The 17,844-nt window shown below is 48.1% G+C and overlaps 1 protein-coding gene across 1 annotated transcript; it reads right to left on the bottom strand.

Annotated features, from left to right (window-relative positions):
- Positions 1 to 1,035: 1,035 nt before the first annotated feature.
- NOTO (notochord homeobox) lies at positions 1,036 to 11,973 on the bottom strand. Its single transcript, XM_010361961.2, has 3 exons — positions 11,189 to 11,973; positions 4,940 to 5,154; positions 1,036 to 2,767 (listed from the first exon to the last, which is right to left on the bottom strand). Exons 1-3 carry the CDS (start codon positions 11,949 to 11,951, stop codon positions 2,609 to 2,611), a joined length of 1,137 nt encoding a protein of 378 aa, XP_010360263.2. The 5' UTR covers positions 11,952 to 11,973; the 3' UTR covers positions 1,036 to 2,608.
- Between the last annotated feature and the right edge of the window lie 5,871 nt (positions 11,974 to 17,844).

Here is a 17,844-nt window from a genome sequence, read left to right as displayed (position 1 = left end):
TATACCCCGGAGCTCACTCACCGCACCTGAAGAGTCCAGGACAAGATTTCCTTTCTCGGTAATCCGTCTGGCAGCAGGGCGGACAGTCCTGCCAAAGGTCAGGGTGGACTTGTGCCTGTCTCAGATTCTTCAGTGGCTTAGGGGCCATGCAACCCGGGGGTAGTAGAGGAGTCCATAGTGGACCTCAGGTTTGAGAACCTCTGAAACTGGATACAGAAGTGAGTGTGCATATGCACACACTGTCGTGAAAAGGGGGAGGGGCCTGTTCTCTCATTCAGGACCCCAAAAAGCTGCAAACCACAGACCTATGGCCTTTGTCCCCACAGCTAGGCCTGACTATCAAGCCTTGTTTTGTTTCCTTGTCCCCTGATTTTGTGTGTTTTGTTTGAGACAGGGTCTCGCTTTGTCGCCCATACTGGCATGGGGCGATCTCGACTCACTGCAGCCTCCAGCTCCCGGGCTCAAGAACAGACTGGGCAACGTAGTGAGACCTCATCTCTCCAAAAAATAGAAAAATTTGCCGGGCATGGTGGTGCGTGGGAGGATCACCTGAACCTGGGGAGGTCGAGACTGCAATGAGCCGTGATCAAGCCACAATTATCTATCAAATAATTACAGATAGATGGTTGACAGGGACAGAGAAAGGTTCTTGAAACTGACCCTGTCTCCCCTCAAGCCTGCAGTCTGGTGTCAAGGAGCGAATAGTCCACGGACTTGGGGGAGATAGATAGTTGGCAGGGCCAGAGAAAAGGTTCTTGAAACCGACCCTGGGTCCCCTCAAGCCTGCAGCACGGTGTCAGGGAGCGAATAGTCCACGGACTTGGGGGCAAACCTACCCCGAGAGCAGCTGGGGGCCGTGTCCTCACTCACCACCAGGTAGCAGGGCAGGCTTCCTTCCACCCCTCAGCTCAGTCCCCAACAGCCATTCTGGAATCTGAATGGTCTGTGCTACGGAAATCAGCTCTGAAAATCCTGGCAGCAGGTTTCTTTCAGAGAAATTGAGCACATTCTTGAGAAGAAAAAGGACCCATGAGTCAGAGTCATGAAAGGGGGAAATTATAACTGTCCTGTGAAAACACAGCAGAGTTTATGACAAAATGCCAGCCTTGGCATACACAAATACTTCTATAAAAAGATGGGGTTTTGCGAGGCCAAGGCAGGAGAACCAATTGAAGCCTGGAGTTCAAGACCAGCCTGGACAACAAAGGGACGTTGTCTCTACAAAAATGTTTAAAAATTAGCCAGGCGTGGTGTCACGTGCCTGTAGACCCAGCTGCTCAGGAGGCTAAGGTGGGAGGATCACTTGAGCCCAGGAGGTTGAGGCTGCCGTGAGCTATAATTGCACCACTGCACTCCAGCCTGGGTGACCGAGGGAGACCTTGTCTTGGCTGCTGGGCCTGAGCTGCTTCTGAGAATGGTAACAGTTCAGACAAAACAAGAAAACGTTGGGAAACTTTGTGAAGTGGGCTAAACAGTTTTACCTTCTCCTCTTTGCTCTCAACTCCTTCTGATGGGGAAAGAGTCTATGCCCAGATGCTTATTCAAAGAGGCTCCTTCTCCACAGCCAGGCCAGGAAAATATTAATTGCTGGTACAGGTATCACTCCCCCAGGTGAGAGGAGCTGTGATATTATGAAATATATATTTGGTCTTCATCTCGATTTCCTGGCATAGAACTCCTAAAATCCCTAGAATCTCTGAAGTGATGTTTTTTCATATGCTAATGAGTTGACCGATGACTGATAGACCTTAAGACTCCATAAAAAACAAAAAGGGCAGGGTTGGGCTGGGTGGTGGCTCACGCATGTAATCCCAGCACTTTGGGAGGCTGAGGTGGGTGGATCACAAGGTCAGGAGTTCAAGACCAGCCTGACCATATGGTGAAACCCCGTCTCTACTAAAAATATAAAAATTAGCCAAGCGTGGTGGTGTGCGCCTAGAGGCTGAGGCAGGAGAATCACTTGAACCCGGGAGGCAGAGGTTGTGGTGAACCAAGATCGCACTACTGCACTCTGTCTCAAAAAAAAAAAAAAAAAATGGAGGGGCCGCCTTGTGAAATGAGCCCTCAATCTGTGGGGTCAGACACTACCTGCAGGTAGATCATGTCAGAATTTACTGAATTAGAGGTTGGAATGTGGGGTACACCCCTATACGTTTGGTCACAGAAGTGTTCTGTGTTGATTGTTGTGGGGTGAAAGCAAAAGAAAAACGGTTTTTTTTTTTTCCATTTGGTCTTTTCTACTCAGGGGCTTACAAGCCTTGACAGTAACCACACACTTCGCACTGTGCCTGGCACATTATTGCTTTACAGACATCTTCTCACCCCTGGGTGGTCTAAGTTATGAATGCACCCATTATACATATAAAGATAAAAGGCTCGGAAGTTCCATAGGTTGGCCAAGGACATAGTTGAAGGCAAGAATCTGTGCCTCCAATTATTACATTATTCCAGTTTCCAGGAATCAGTATAGAAAAGGGGGTCCCTGCTTGACAGCTCAGATTCCTCTGGTTGAGGAGGCTTTTTGTTGAAGTGTGAGGCAGGGAGCTCCAGTGGGTACCCCCAGGAGGAACTAGCCCAGGCAGCCTGGCTAGGGCCTCTGTCCCAGTCCTCAGCCGTCTACTCCTGACTCGGCATCATCACTCTGGATACTGGCGTTGGAGCTGCTGGAAGGCTCATCCAGGGAGGCAGCCTCGGCAGATGTAACCGCTGCCCTCAGCTTTTGCTGCTTCTGATACTTGACCCTGCGGTTCTGGAACCAGACTCTCACCTATAATTGGAGACAGTGGGCAGAGATCAGAATGTGACCAGCAGGTCCCACTGCTTCCCAATTCCTGGAGTGAACACCCCTCTCTGCCTGGCCAATATTTGCTCTTCCTTCTCAGGGAGGCACGTCCTCCAAAACACCCCTTTCTATAATTCCAGACACCATTCATTCATTCGAGTATTTACTGAGCTTCCAGGATGTGCTAAGCACCATCCTAGGTGATGCTGATACAGTGGCGAGCAACAGAGGCAAGCTGCCTACCCTCGTGGAGCTCAGGAGCTAGTGAAGAAACACTGGCAAGAAACATGTAAACAAACAGAGCTATGTAAACACAAAACGGGATACAAACAGGGCTTTGGGTAGAGGAGGCCTCCTTGAGGAACCAGCACTAAAGCTGAGGCTCAAAGAGAGAGAGGCCCACCTGATGGCGACAGAGAAGAGCAGGCCCACAGGGCAGGGAACAACCTGTAGGAAGGCTCTGAAATGGAACCAAGCTTGGAGTGTTTGAGGACCAGGAAGGAGGAGAGCATGGATTAGAGTGAGAGGAGAAAGTCAAGGGAGGGAAATGGGAGAGGTCAGCGGCTGCCAGATCACCCAGGACCTGGAAGGCCATATAGATAAGGAGTGTCACCCGTGAGGCTTTTACGTGGGCCCACGTAATCCTATTTACATCCGAAGTGCACTGTGCACCTGGCTGCTGTGTGAAGCATGGATGGCAGCAGAAGCAGGGAGACAGGAGAGAGGCCACTGCCACAGCCCCGGGGGACCTGGGGCGTACATTAGGGGTGACTGAGAGAAGTGAAGCAACTCTAGCTGTATTTTGGAGGTAGAGATGACAAGGCTCAATGATGGTTGGAAGCGGGGGAGAAGGAGCAATCTAGGATGATGGGGTTTTTGAGTAACCAGGTGGATGGTGGAGGCATGTATGGGAAAGGAACACATTTGGGCAAGAAAAAAGTCAGGAATTGAGGTTTAGACTTGGGTTTCAGATACGTGCCCATGAGACATCTAAGTGGAATCACCAAGAAGGTAGTTAGAGATATAAGTCAGACAAGATGGTTGTGCTGAGGATACAAATTTGGGAGTCATTGGCTTATAGATGGCATTTTAAGCCATGGGAATAGATGAGACCAGCTGGGAAGAGATTTCGAGGTCCCCAAGGGAAGGGTAGCCTGCCAAGGAGACAGAGCTGGGAGGAAAACCAGACAGCATGGTGTCTGGAGGCTATGAGGAACATGTTTCAATAAGGGATGAGGTGGCTGACTGTCCAGTACTAAGAGCTGCTGAGTGGTGGACTGAGTTGAAGAAAGTAAAGTGTCATATTGTTGGTTCTGGCAACATGGAGGTTATTAGAGACCTTGCTGAGAAGTTTTGATGGCATGGTAGGGAAAAGTCATGTTGGAATGTGTGAAGGAGTGGGAGGTGAGGACACTGACAAAGTGAACATGGCAAGTTCTTGAGAAGTTTGCCTGTGAAAGGAACAGAGAATTGACATAATAGCTGGAGAGGAATATAGGGGTGAAAGAAACATTGATTATATTGACTCTCTTCAATATCTACTTAATTTTTTTCTTTTTTCTTTCTTTTTTTTTTTTTTTGTTGTTGTTGTTGTTGCTTTTTGAGACGGAGTCTCGCACTGTTGCCCAGGCTGGAGTGCAGTGGTGTGATCTCCGCTCACTGCAGCCTCTGCCTCCTGGGCTCAAGCGATTCTCCTGCCTTGGCCTCCTAAGTAGCTGGGATTATAGGCACCCAGCTAATTTTTGTATTTTTAGTAGAGATGGGGTTTCACTATGTTGGCTGGGCTGGTCTTGAACTCCTGACCTTGTGATCTGCCCACCTCGGCTTCCCAAAGTGCTGGGATTACAGGCGTGAGCCACCACACCTGGCCACATCTACTTAATTTTACTAGCAGGTCCTTATTTAGCATGAAAATCCTTTATTATCAGTTTTTAGACTAATAATCTAAGTTAACATTCCAATCTGTTCACATAATGTGACTTCAAATGGGACTTCTTTTCATTATATTGAGCGTGCAAAAAGTCAGGGCCTGTCCCCTCAACAGCCTGGCACAGGGAAGAGGGTCCATGTCTTCCTCCCACCCTCCGTTTAGGGCCTTGCCGAGGTAGTGTTTGTCCCCAGGTGCAGCCCAGGCCCAACAGGAGTCCGTACTCCCACCTGGTTCTCTGTAAGTTTGAGCCGAGCTGCCAGCTGGGCTCTCTTCTTCCCCACCAGATTGTGCTGTTTTGCAAACACTTTCTCCAACTCTTCCAGCTGCTCCAAGTTAAACATAGTTCGGACTCTCTTTTGTTGTCTCTCAGTGTCCCTTAGGTCCTCCGTTGGGGCCCAGTCTGGGAAGGCCCAGAGTCCTGAGCAATGAGCCAGCTCCAACCCTAAAGAGCAACCAGCAGCAGGGGAGGTTATCCAGCAGCAGGGGAGGTTATCCAGCAGCAGGGGAGGTTAGCCAGAAGCCCCCGGCACTCCCACCTTGGCAAAATGAGAAGGCATACACAGCTCTACTACCTTGCCTTCCCCTTGGCCAGGTAACAGTGCAAGAAGACAGTGGAAAGAGACTGTCCAGAAATAACAGCAAACAAATAAATGGGAAAGAAGGGACAATGCAATGAGACTCTGTCTGCCACCACTACTGTCTAGCCAAGTGGCTTCACTTCTGGCCCCTAATAGGAGTTGCCAAACCTCCCTTCTCTTTGCCTTCCTCTCCTTTCCTTGACTGCTTCTGGCAACACCATGGAATGGGCAGAGAAGAGTTCCCCAGGGTTTCACCCTTTTAATTCATTGAACAAATACACTTTTTGAACGTCTACTGTGTGTCATGCATGGTTTCAGGACAAAACAGAAAATCTCTGTCATTATGGAGCTTACGTCTTAGAAGTAAGGTCAGAAGAGATACAAGTCAGAAGAGAGGGTTGAGCTGAGGATACAAATTTGGGAGTCATCGCTGAGCACAGTGGCTCATGCCTGTAATTCCAGCACTTTGGGAGGCTGAAGTAGGCGGATCGCTTGAGATCAGGAGTTAGAGACCAGCCTGGCCAACATGGTGAAACCCTGTCTACTAAAAATACAAAAATTAGCTGGGCATGGTGGCACATGCCTGTAATCCCAGCTACTCAGGAGGCTGAGGCAGGAGAATGCTTGAGTCCGGGAAGCAGAGGTTGCAGTGAGCCAAGATAGAGCCCACTCCACTCCAGCCTGGGTGACAGTGCAAGACTCTGTCTCAATTAAAAAAAAAAAAAAATTGGGAGTCATCAGCTTATATAGATGGTATTTTAAGCCATGGGAATAGATGAGACCAAGCTGTGGGCCAGTGGAGATGCATCAACCAGGAGCAGTTCCTAAGTCAAATCTTGATGGGAAAGAGGGAGTGAGTCATTGGGCTATCTGGGAGGACAGTATTCCAGGCAGAAGAATGGCAAGCATAATGCTAAGGCCATTCAGCCCCCACTGGCCTTGGGGAGTCAGGGCTGGCAGACAGACTGCCCCAACAAAGGGAGTGTGTCTGGGGTCCTGGCTGCTTAGGACTCCAACCACTGGGCCCACTAGGCTTACTCTGTGCCTGCCAAGGTAGACCAAAAGATCAGGAAAAGCCCATCAGACATACAGCCTGGTGTACCTAGTCAGCCTTGTTTCAGAATCAGAAGTTGACCTTTGGGGAAGAAAGTAGGCTGTATTGTGTATTCCTTAAGAGTTCTAGTTGAGGCCAGGCATGGTGGCTCATACCTGTAATCCCAGTACTTCGGGAGGCTGAGGTGGGTGCATAGCCTGAGGTCAGGAGTTCAAGACCAGCCTAGTCAGCTTGGCAAAACCCTGCTCTACTAAAAATACAAAAATTAGCCAGGCGTGGTGGTGGGCACCTGTAATCCCAGCTACTCGGGAGGCTGAGGGAGGAGAATGGCTTGAACCTGGAAGGCGGAGGTTGCAGTGAGCCAAGATTGTGCCACTGTACTCCAGCCTAGGCGATAGAGTCAGACTCTGTCTGAAAAAAAAAAAAAAAAAAAAAAAAAAAAAGCCTCTAGTTGGAATCCCAGCTTTACCACCAATTACCAGCCAGAGGACCTTGGGCAAGTCAATGTACTTCTGTGAGCCTTGATTTCCTCATATATAAAATGGTGATAATTAATCCCTACTTCCAGAGATGTCCAGATTTTAACATGGTGCTGTCTAGGCACAGTGGCTCATGCCTGTAATACCAGCACTTTGAGAGGCTGAGATGGGCCCATCACTTGAGCCCAGGAGTTGGAGACCACCCTGGGCAGCATGGCAAAACCCTATCTCTACAAGCAAATACAAAAATTAGTCGGGTGTGGTGGTGCACAACTGCAGACCAGCTACTTGGGAGACTGAAGCAGGAGGATCACTTGAGCCCGGGAGGCAGAGGTTGTAGTGAGCCAAGCCGAGATCACTCCTTGCCCATAGAGCAAGACCCTGTCTCAACAACAGCAACTACCACAACAACAACAACAAAAACATATGCGCTGTTTGCTTACAGGGTGCTTAGCAGTGTGCCAGGCACAGAGCAAGACGAAAGTCTATGGTTATTATAAAAATTAAAACAGAAGTGATAATCCAGTGGGGAAGAGAGGGATTATTTCCAGATATGGGAAAAATTAAGCTGGATCCATATCCAATACCTTGCACTAAAAAAAATCCAAATGGAAATCTTTAAATGTAAAAAGGTAAACCCACAAAAATTGAGAAAAAAACAGGGGGAAGTTATTTTATGACTTCACGGTGAGGAAGTTCTTTCCAAGTATCATATGAGACCTGGGGCCAGGCACAGTGGCTCATGCCTGTAATCCCAGCAGTTTGGGAGGCTGAGGTGGGAGGATCGCTTGAGCCCAGGAGTTCAAGATCAACCTGGGTAACATTGTGAGATTCCACCTCTACAAAAAAAATGTTTTAAATTAGTCGAGTATGGTAGCGCATGCCTGTGGCCCCTGCTACTCAGGAGGCTAAGGAGGAGTGCTTAAGCCTGGAAGGTTGAGGCTGTGGTAAGCCATGATTGCACTCCAGCCTGAGTGACAGAGAACCTGTCTCAAAAAAGAAAAAAAAAGAACTGATTTATAAAACTACATCAAACATATAAAAATTAAAATTTTTTCTATGTAACAAAAGAATACCACCATAATCAAAGTCAAAGGCCAATAAATAGAAAAAAGTGTGTAGTTCATTACAGTTAAAGGGCTAATTTCTTTTTTAATTTTTTGAGATAGGGTCTTGTTCTGTCGCCCGAGCTGGATTGCAGTGGCTTGACCTGGGCTCACTGCAACCTCTGCCTCCCAGGCACAAGCAATCCTCCCACTTCAGCCCCCACCAAGGTGCACACCACCATGCCCAGCTAATTTTTGTGTTTTTAGTAGAGACGGGGCTTTGCCATGTTGCCCAGGCTGGTCTCAACTCCTGAGTTCAAGTGATCCACCCGCCTCAGCCTCCCAAAGTGCTGGGGTTACAGGGGTGAGCCACTGCACCCGGCCGGGGTTAATTTCCTCAGTAGAAAAGAGCATCTACAAATAGATTGTTTTAAATAACCAACTACACATATGGACAAAATACAAGAACAGATAGTTCACAGAAAAAGAAATACATCACAAGGTCAGGAGATCAAAACCATCCTGGCTAACATGGTGAAACCTTGTCTCTACTAAAAATACAAAAAATTGGCCAGGCGTGGTGACATGTGCCTGTAATCCCAGCTACTTGGGAGGCTGAGGCAGGAGAATCACTTGAACCTGGGAGGCGGAGGTTGCAGTGAGCTGAGATTGCACCACTGCATTCTAGCCTGGGTGACAGAGCGAGACTCCGTTTCAAAAAAAAAAAAAAAAAGGCCAGGCGCGGTGGCTCACGTCTGTAATCCCAGCACTTTGGGAGGCCAAGGCGGGTGGATCACGAGGTCAGGAGATGGAGACTATCCTGGCTAACATGGTGAAAACCCATCTCCACTAAAAATACAAAAAATTAGCCGGCTGTGGTGGCAGGCGCCTGTAGTCCCAGTTACTCAGGAGGCTGAGGCAGGAGAATGGCATGAGCCTGGGAGGTGGAGCTTGCAGTGAGCCGAAATCGGGCCACTGCACTCCAGCCTGGGCAACAAAGTGAGGCTCCATCTGAAAAAAAAAAGAAAAAGAAAAAGAAAAAGAAATACAATAGCCCTTAAACATGAAAATATTCTCCATCTCACTTATTACAGAAATGCAAATTGAACTAACACAGCGATACTGTTTTCCTTCTGTCAGGTTGGATAAACTAAGATGGATAACACATCATGTAGGTGAGAGTGAAGGAAAAGGGAGCACTCTCACACACAGTTGGTTTTGAACTCCGGGAGTGCAGAGCAGGTGCAAGCTCTGTGGAAGGCAATCTGGCAAAACTACAGCAAGCCCAACAAACCAAACTATACTAGAATAGCCTATGTGCAAGGTTATTCATTGCTGTGCTGTATATAACAGCAGTGACAGAAAACATCAATGGGACCTGATTAAATAAATTATGATATATTCCTTCAATGGGCTACTCTGTAGATGTAAAAGAAGCTCTTTATGGATTGGAAAAATCTCCAAGATACATGGTTGAGTGACTAGAGTAAGGTACAGAGCATAGTGTATGGTGAGTTTGGGGAAATGAAGGAAAGAATAGACGTGTGTGCATATCTGTATTCAGGTAATAAATATGCATAAAATATCTCAAGAAGTAGGTGGCTAGGTGACAGGCAAAAGAGAAAAGTCCTCTCCATATATCTTAGTACAAATTTTGACATTTGGACCGTGTGGGTGTAATACCCATGCAAAAACTAACTTGAGGCCGGGTGCAGTGGCTCATGCCCGTAATCCCAGCACTTTGGGAAGCTAAGGCGGGCAGATCATTTGCGGTCAGGAGTCAAAACCAGCCTGCCCAACATGGGGAAACCCCATCTCTACTAAAAATACAAAAATTAGCCGGTCGTGGTGGTAGGCGCCTGTAATTCCAGCCACTCTGGAGCTAAGGCAAGAGAATCACTTGAGCCCAGAAGGAGGCTGTAGCGAGCAGAGAGAGCGCCACTGCACTCCAGTCTGAGAGACATAGCGAGACTCCTCTAAAACAAAACACACACACACAAAAACTTGAAAATGAGACAACTGTAACATGAAGTAATAAACTATAATTCAGACTTCAGGTGTGTGAAGAGCTCAGAGAAAGGTGACTTGGAGTGATGGGCAGGGCTGCCAGATCCAGTGATGTTGAATTTGGATGGGGCTGGGAGTCCAGGGGTTAATGCACTGCTGAAATGGGTTGAGGAAATAAATGCTGGACTGGGGCGAGTGCCCTAGAGTAGGAACCCGGCAAGATTGTGTTACAACTATCTTAGTATGGGTTGACAAGTCTTGGACTAACTTTGCTCCTGTTTTCTTCGTGGGGACATGGGGAAACATGAACCTGGCAACCAAAAATGCAAAAGCATGTGTAGGTGGATGTTTAATGCTAGAGGGCAAAATTCCCTCTATAGTTACTTTTTTGTGTTTGTTTGAGAGGGAGTCTCACTCTGTCGCCCAGGCTGGAGTGCAGTGGGGCAATCTTGGCTGAATGCAACCTCTGCCTCCTGGGTTCAAGTGATTCTCCTGACTCAGCCTCCTGAGTAGCTGGGATTACATGCGTGCGCCACCACGCCCTGCTAATTTTTTTGTGTTTTTAGTTGAGACGGGGTTTCACCATGTTGGCCAGGCTGGTCTTGAACTCCTGACTTCAGGTGATCCATCCGCCTTGGTCTCCCAAAGTGCTGAAATTACAGGCGTGAGCCACCGCGCCCGGTCTTACAGTTACTTTCTCATGAGATTTAAGTGCCTGGCCCTTAAGCACCACTTAAGAGCATTGCAGGCACGCAGGCTCAGAGCGGAGAAGTGTGGAGCCCAAGTTCACAGACGTGAGCAGTGGAGGCAGTAGCGGTGCGTGAGCCTTGACCAGCTCCTAACAGCTCCTCACTCAACAGCAAAGCCCGGAGCGTCCACTTCTCCCCCCCAACAAAAAAACAGGGCCATCGGTTAGGGTCGAGAGCAGCTTTGGGAAGCGTGTCTGCCACCAAGCGCTACCCTGGGGTGTGCGAGGAAGTCAAGGGACGCGGAGACAGGGAGCAGGGCTGGGTCCCCCTGCAGCCCCACCGCTTGCCTACTGCCCACCGCATTCAGGCGCTGCGCCGCCCTCACACCCACCCTCTCCCACCTCAGCAGCTTGCCGGGCAAGCCTCGCGCCGGAGGCTTTCTCGGCAGACTGTCGCGGTCCTCGGCTTCAACTGCAAGGTCAGCGGTGGCAAAGCCCCTTCCCACTCCAGCCGTGTGTGATTCTCAGACTCAGTGCCCTCTCCTGCACCTCCGCCGGAGGTGGCGGCCTAGGCTCTCCAGCCCCCTCCCAGTCCCCCGCATGCGGGCGCGGGGCGCGCAGTACCTGTGACGCTGAAGCCCCGCGGGCCGCAGACGGTAGCCACGCGCGGCCCTGGCACAGGGTAGAGACCCACGCTCAGGTAGGCTGGCAGCCACGATGCCGGACACGCCCAGGGCAGGCCCGGGCCGGCGCACAGGAAAGGAGCGGTCCAGAAGGCAGGGTGGGCGCAGGCGGAGCCCGACGGCTGGGAGGCCGCTGGCGCGCGGGGCTCGGGCCTCGCCAGGATGGCCTCGACAGAGAAGGGGGACTCGAAGCGTCCGGGAGCGCGGGGCGTGTTCGGGCCGGTGGGGAACCTAGGCGCCGGAGAGCGGCCCGAGCGAGGCGGCCGGACCCGAGCGCCCGAGGGAGCGGGCGGCGGGCTGCCTGGCGTCCTGGAGCTGGGCATGACGCGTCTCTTGCCGGGACGGGCGCAAGGAAGGGAGCTCGGGAGAAGTGAGAAGATTCTGCAAAAGGTCGGGAGCAAGACCGGTGGTCTGGGAACCTCCCGGCGTTCGGCGAAGGCTCTTAAATTTGGCGGGGCGGGGCATGGGGCGGCCTCTCCCCTCTGCGGCCCGGGCGGGGCCCCCAAAGCCTGTGAGCGCCCGCCGTGGGCGAGGCAAGGTGGCCACAGCACCAAAGAGTGTGTTCCCTCCCTTCCTCTGCTTTTAAAAATGCCCACCCTGGGGCGGTCAAGGGGAGGACCCTGAGCTCGCTTGTGATCTTGGGTGGAACACCCAGCCACCGGGCTCCATCTTTGTCCTTCTGTCACTGGAGCGGGGATGCCCATTTCCCCGGGGCCTCGCAGAGGCGGAGCTGTGATCTGGAGAGCGGTAGGGCAGTGCCTGCGTTCTTGGCCTCAGCTGACCCGCGCCATCCTCGACGCAGAAGCCTCGGCCAGGTTCACCTAGGACCGCGCAGACTTTGTTCGTTTTTAAATGTAAATATTTTATTTATAAGCACAGTGATAAGTAAATTTTCCACCTGGCTTCAGCCTTTTAGTTTCCCTGCCTTGAGATGCCGCTGTGGTTACCAATTTCGTTCTTTCTTTAACATTTTTTTTGGCCAGGTGCGGTGGCTCATGCCTGGCATCCCAGTGCTTTGGGAGGCCGAGGCGGGATGGCCGCTTGAGCCCGGGATTTGATTTGATTTGATTTGATTTGATTTGATTTGATTTGATTTGATTTGATTTGATTTAGGGGCAAAAGATATGGCCACTATGTCTCTACCCCTGGACTTTTAGTATATAATTCTGTGTTTCCATACATAATTATCAGTTTTCAGTTGTGTCATTTATTCCTTCTTCAGACTGTAAATTCCTGAGCATAAGCATTAATATTTCCAATTTACATATTAGTAAATACAGCGAGAGGTTGACAGAACTGCCTTGGTTCAAATCACCTAAGTATGTGGTTTAAATTTGCATTTATTTCCCTGAAGACGTTCATTGTGAGCATCTTTTTATATGCTTATCAGTCACTTGGATATCCTCTTTTGTGTGAAGTGCCTGTTCAACTGGTTTGCTTATTTTTGTATTGGGTCACTATCTTTTTCTTATTGTAAGAGTTTCATGTATAGATAATTTGGAATCAAGTCCTTTGTTGTAATATATATAGAAGCAGATAACTTCTGTCACTCTATGGCCTGCCTTTTCATTCTTTTAGCAGTGTTTTTTTTTTTTTTTTTTTTTTTTGAGATGGAGTTACCCAGGCTAGAGTGCAGTGGCACAATCTTGGCTCACTGCAAACTTTGCCTCCCAGGTTCCAGCGATTTTCTTGCCTCAGTAGCTGGGATTACAGGCATGTGCCACCATGCCCTGTTATTTTTTGTTAAGTATGCCAAAAATAAAGCCAAATGAGTAACAGACTTTATTTGTATGTATTTAGTTATTTAGAGATGGAGTTTTGCTCTTGTTGCCCGGGTTGGAGTGCAATGGCGAGATCTCGGCTCACTGCAACCTCTGCCTCCCAAGTTCAAGCGATTCTTCTGCCCCAGCCTGCTGAGTAGCTGGGATTACAGGCGCCTGCCACCATGCCTGCTAATTTTTTGTATTTTTAGTAGAGATGGGGTTTCACCATGTTGGCCAGGCTGGTCTTGAACTCTGACCTCAGGTGATCTACCCCCCTCGGCCTCCCAAAGTGCTGGGATTACAGGCATAAGCCACCACACTCAACCCTATATTTAAAAAGACCACTGAGATGCGGTAGTACATGAACTAGGCACTTTATAAAACGAAATATCTGAATAGCTTAAAATCGTATATGGCTGGGTGTGGTGGCCCACGCCTGTAATCCCAGCACTTTGGGAGGCCAAGGTAGGCAGATCACTTGAGGTCAGGAATTCAAGACCAGCCTGGCCAACATGGTGAAACCCCGTCTCTACTAAAAATACAAAAACTAGCTGGGCATTGTTGTGGGTGCCTGTAATCTCAGCTACTCGGAGGCTGAGGCAGGAGAATCGCTTGAACCTGGGAGGCGGAGGTTGTGGTGAGCCGAGATTGCGCCACGGCACTCCAGCCTGGGCAAAAGAGCAAGACTCTGTCTCAAAAAAAAAAAAAAAAAAAAAAAAAAAAAAAAAGAAATGTACTGAACTCTATGAATCATCAGGGAAATTCAAATTCAAATCACATCGTGATCAACTATACACGCACCAGAAGATGGAAAATACCAAGGGTTGGCTGGGCGCAGTGGCTCGCACCTGTAAATCCTAGCACTTTAGGAGGCCAAGGCAGGTGTGAGGGCGAGGTGGGTGGATCACTTGAGGTCAGCAGTTCGAGACCAGCCTGACCAACATGGTGAAACCTCCATCTCTACTAAAAATACAAAATTAGCCAGGTGTGGTGGCGCACGTCTGTAATCTCGGAAGCTACTTGGAAGGCTGAGGCAGGAGAATCGCTTGAACCTGGGAGGCGGAGGTTGTAGTGAGCCACTGCACTCCAGCCTGGGCAACAAGAGCAAAACTCTGTCTCAAAAAAAAAAAAAGAAAAGAAAAAGAAAAGAAAAGAAAGAAAATACCAAGGGTTGATGATAATATGAAGCATCTGGAACTCTTATCCCCTGAGTGTGGGTATATAAATTGTTACAAACGCTTTCGAAAAATGGATGAGCAGTATTTACTTAAGCTTAACCCTCTGACCCAGCAGTTCCTATTCTAGGTACAGTGTATACCCAACACAAATATGCATATATGGTTAACAAGAGACATGTCTGAGAATGTTCACAGCAGCATTATTTGCAATAGGCCCAAATCAGAAACTACCAGAATGTCTACCAACAGTAGAATAAAGTTGTGCCACTGCCCTCCAGCCTGAGTGACAGAGTGAGACACTGTCTCTAAAAAACAAGGCAAACTTATCTATGCTGCTAGAAGTCAGGAGAATGGTTGAAGGTGATTAATGAGTGGCAAAGGGCATGACAGGAACTTCTGGGGTGGTAGCAGTGTTCTATTTATTTTCTTTTTCTTTTTCTTTTTCTTTTTTTTTTTGAGACGGAATTTCACTATTGTTGTCCAGGCTGGAGTACAGTGGCGTGATCTCAGCTTATTGCAACCTCTGCCTCCCAGGTTCAAATGATTCTCCTGCCTCAGCCTCCCAAGTAGCTGGGATTACAGGAATGTGCCACCATGCCCAGCTAATTTTGTATTTTTAGTAGAGACAGGCTTTCACCATGTTGGTCAGACTGGCTGATCTTGAACTCCTGACCTCGGGTGATCCACCCGCCTCGGCCTCCCAAAGTGCTGGGATTACAGATGTGAGCCACCATGCCTGGCCAGTGTTCTATTTCTTAATCTGGATGCTAGTTACACAGATCTTTTTTTTTTTTTGAGACGGAGTCTTGCTCTGTTGTCCAGGCTGGAGTGCAGTGGCGCCATCTTGGCTCACTGCAAAAGCTCCACCTCCCGGGTTCACACCATTCTCCTGCCTCAGCCTCCCGAGTAGCTGGGACTACAGGCGCCCGCCACCACGCCAGGCTAATTTTTTGTATTTTTAAATAGAGACGGGGTTTCACTGTGTTAGCCAGGATGGTCTTGATCTCCTGACCTCGTGATCTGCCCGCTTAGGCCTCCCAAAGTGCTGGGATTACAGACGTGAGCCACCACATCCCGCCGGTTACACAGATCTTTAAACTTTGTGAAAATTCAGTGACCACTTGTTCCTGGTCTGGACCATTAGCAGTCCTTCCTCTATTTAGTCGTAGTTTTGCTATTGATTTTAATCACAGGATATGGAAATATCATGTTGTTCCCATTATCCCCTTGATAGTCAGGATCGGTCACCCAGGGAGTCTGATAATACTCTTCAGTGCGTATTGATTCACTGGTGAGAGAAGCCCAAGTAGCCAGGGACAGTCTTAATTGCCAGTTCAGTAAAGCCACTGCTGTGTCTCCTGTGGAAATAATTCACTCTTGGAAACTCTAATATCTCTAGATCAGCAGAGCACAAAGTTACCGAGATAGGAAGCAAAAATTTTGCTAGAGAAACACTATGTGTTATATTGAGGAGATCTGTTCTCATTTCTACCCTCTGATCCACAAATCCTGGTTTGGGATTTCTCCCAGTACCATATGTTGGTTGCCAGTTTAGAGCACATCTTCCATCCTGAAGGACATTACCCATGCCCTGCAACATGTTACCATCCAGCTAGTGCATAAGTAAGTCTTCAAAAGGTCATCCTACTGTTCTTTCAAGCCAGCTGCTTCAGGGTAATGGTAGGACCAGTGAATTCCATGAGCCTGAGCCTATTGCTGTTCTTCACTTGCTGTGAAATGCTTCTTTTGTCAGAAGCAATGCTATGTGGAATGCCAAAGCATTCTATAAGTTCACAGAAGTTGATTTTGGCAGAAGCATTGTAGGCAGAGAAAGCAAATCTATGTCACAGTAAATGGATATTCCAGTAAGAACAAAGTAATGCCCCTATGTAATTAACCTGGCACTAGGTAGCTGGTTGTTTTTCATATTGGGAGCTCAGTGTTGGTCTCTGCTGTTGGCAGGTTGGGCACTCAGTAGTGGCTGTAGTCAGATTGGTTTTAGGGAATGGAAATCCATGTTACTAAACCTCATCCTTCCCTCCATGTTCACATTTTTCATGAGCCATTATGGTAACCACACATACTTTGTCACATCATCCCCATTGAATTTTGGGAGCCCAGCTCGATAGCATAAGTTCTGTCCATCATTTCTGGCCTACAGAGAATAGCCACCATAGAGTTCTTCAAGGATATCAGGGCTTTCCTCTTGAATGCATTTCTCATAGGCTTGATGAAGGAAGTGTCTTCTAGAACTAACCGGGGCACATATTACAGGGCCAGGTAAACAGGTCTTCCATGGCAAGTCTACCCTAGCATTCCAGCCTTCCTTAGCCATTTGATACCTCTTCTACAGTGTGCCAACTTCATCTAGAAGTTCATATCGACCAACTGAACAAATTGTTAGACTCACTCAAGCTAACACATTGAATCAGGAATCTCTGCTTAGTTGGCCCTTATAAATAGATTCAGCTTAATATGGCTTTATATTTCTTCTATCCTCATCTCACACCTTTGGGATCCATGTCCATACATTTCCTCAGGTTTCTGTATATGTAAATTGGCAACATCATGAAATTATTTTGGTGTGTATCATACCACCTTCTCATAGGAAAGGTTTTGTACTTAATTCTCTGTGGCCTGTTTGAACTTGAGTCTACCAGCAATGAGAGGCAGTGGAGGTAAATCCAGAGGGCCACCACTTCAGGGAAGGTCATTACAAGTCCTTCAGGCAAGGGGAGATTCACTTCTTTTTTCTGAGACAGGGTCTTGCTCTGTCACCCAAGCTGGAGTGAAGTGACGTGATCATATCTCATTGTAACTTTGAACTCCTGGGCTAAATGGATCCTCCTGCCTCATGCCCAGCTAATTTTCCTTTTTTCTTTCCTTTTTTTTTTTTTTTTTTTTTTTTTGGTTTTGTTATTTTTAGTTCTTTTTGAAACCAAAATAGCCATCGGCTAATTTTTTAAATTTTTTGTAGAGACAGAGTTGCACAGGCAGGTCTTAAGCTTGTGGACTTAAGCAATCCTCCTGCCTCAGCCTCCCAAAATGCTGCGATTACAGGCATGAGCCACTGCGCCTAGCTGAGATTCACTTCTTCAGGTAAGAGTGGAAAGTTACTTCTACTGTGAAAAGAGGTTCAGCAGAATTTAGGGGCTCAGATTTGTTGGAACTTGGCCGTATATATCTTCATCACAATTTTCAGTCTCTCTTCTTCCCAATCAATGACACAATTTCTAGCAGAGGAGACCTGAGAGGTTGGGAACATAATTTACATCATAGGACAGCCACAAAACTTTCAGGTCCTTTCCATGGACCTTGAGATGGGAATTCAAAATCCTGACTCCTTATATTCTTTCCCCAGATTCTTCAGGGCACTTAGAAACAACTCACCAATGTTATCATAATTGTTATGTCCAAGCAAATATTTGGTCAATCAAAGATTTGACTTCTATAGACACCTGATTACGGTGTCTGCAAGTGATCATTTAAATAACTTTTTTGACTGGGTGCAGTGGCTCACACCTGTAATCCCGGCACTTTGGGAGGCCGAGGCCGGCAGATCCCCTGAGGTCAGTTCGAGACCAGCCTGGCCAACATGGCAAAACCCCATCTCTACTAAAAATACAAAAATTAGCTGGTCTTGGGGCTGGGTGCCT

This window comes from Rhinopithecus roxellana, chromosome 17, assembly GCF_007565055.1.
Source record: "Rhinopithecus roxellana isolate Shanxi Qingling chromosome 17, ASM756505v1, whole genome shotgun sequence".
In the NCBI taxonomy this organism is placed as follows: Eukaryota; Metazoa; Chordata; class Mammalia; order Primates; family Cercopithecidae; genus Rhinopithecus; species Rhinopithecus roxellana.
This window is presented reverse-complemented; position numbering and strand designations above follow the sequence as displayed.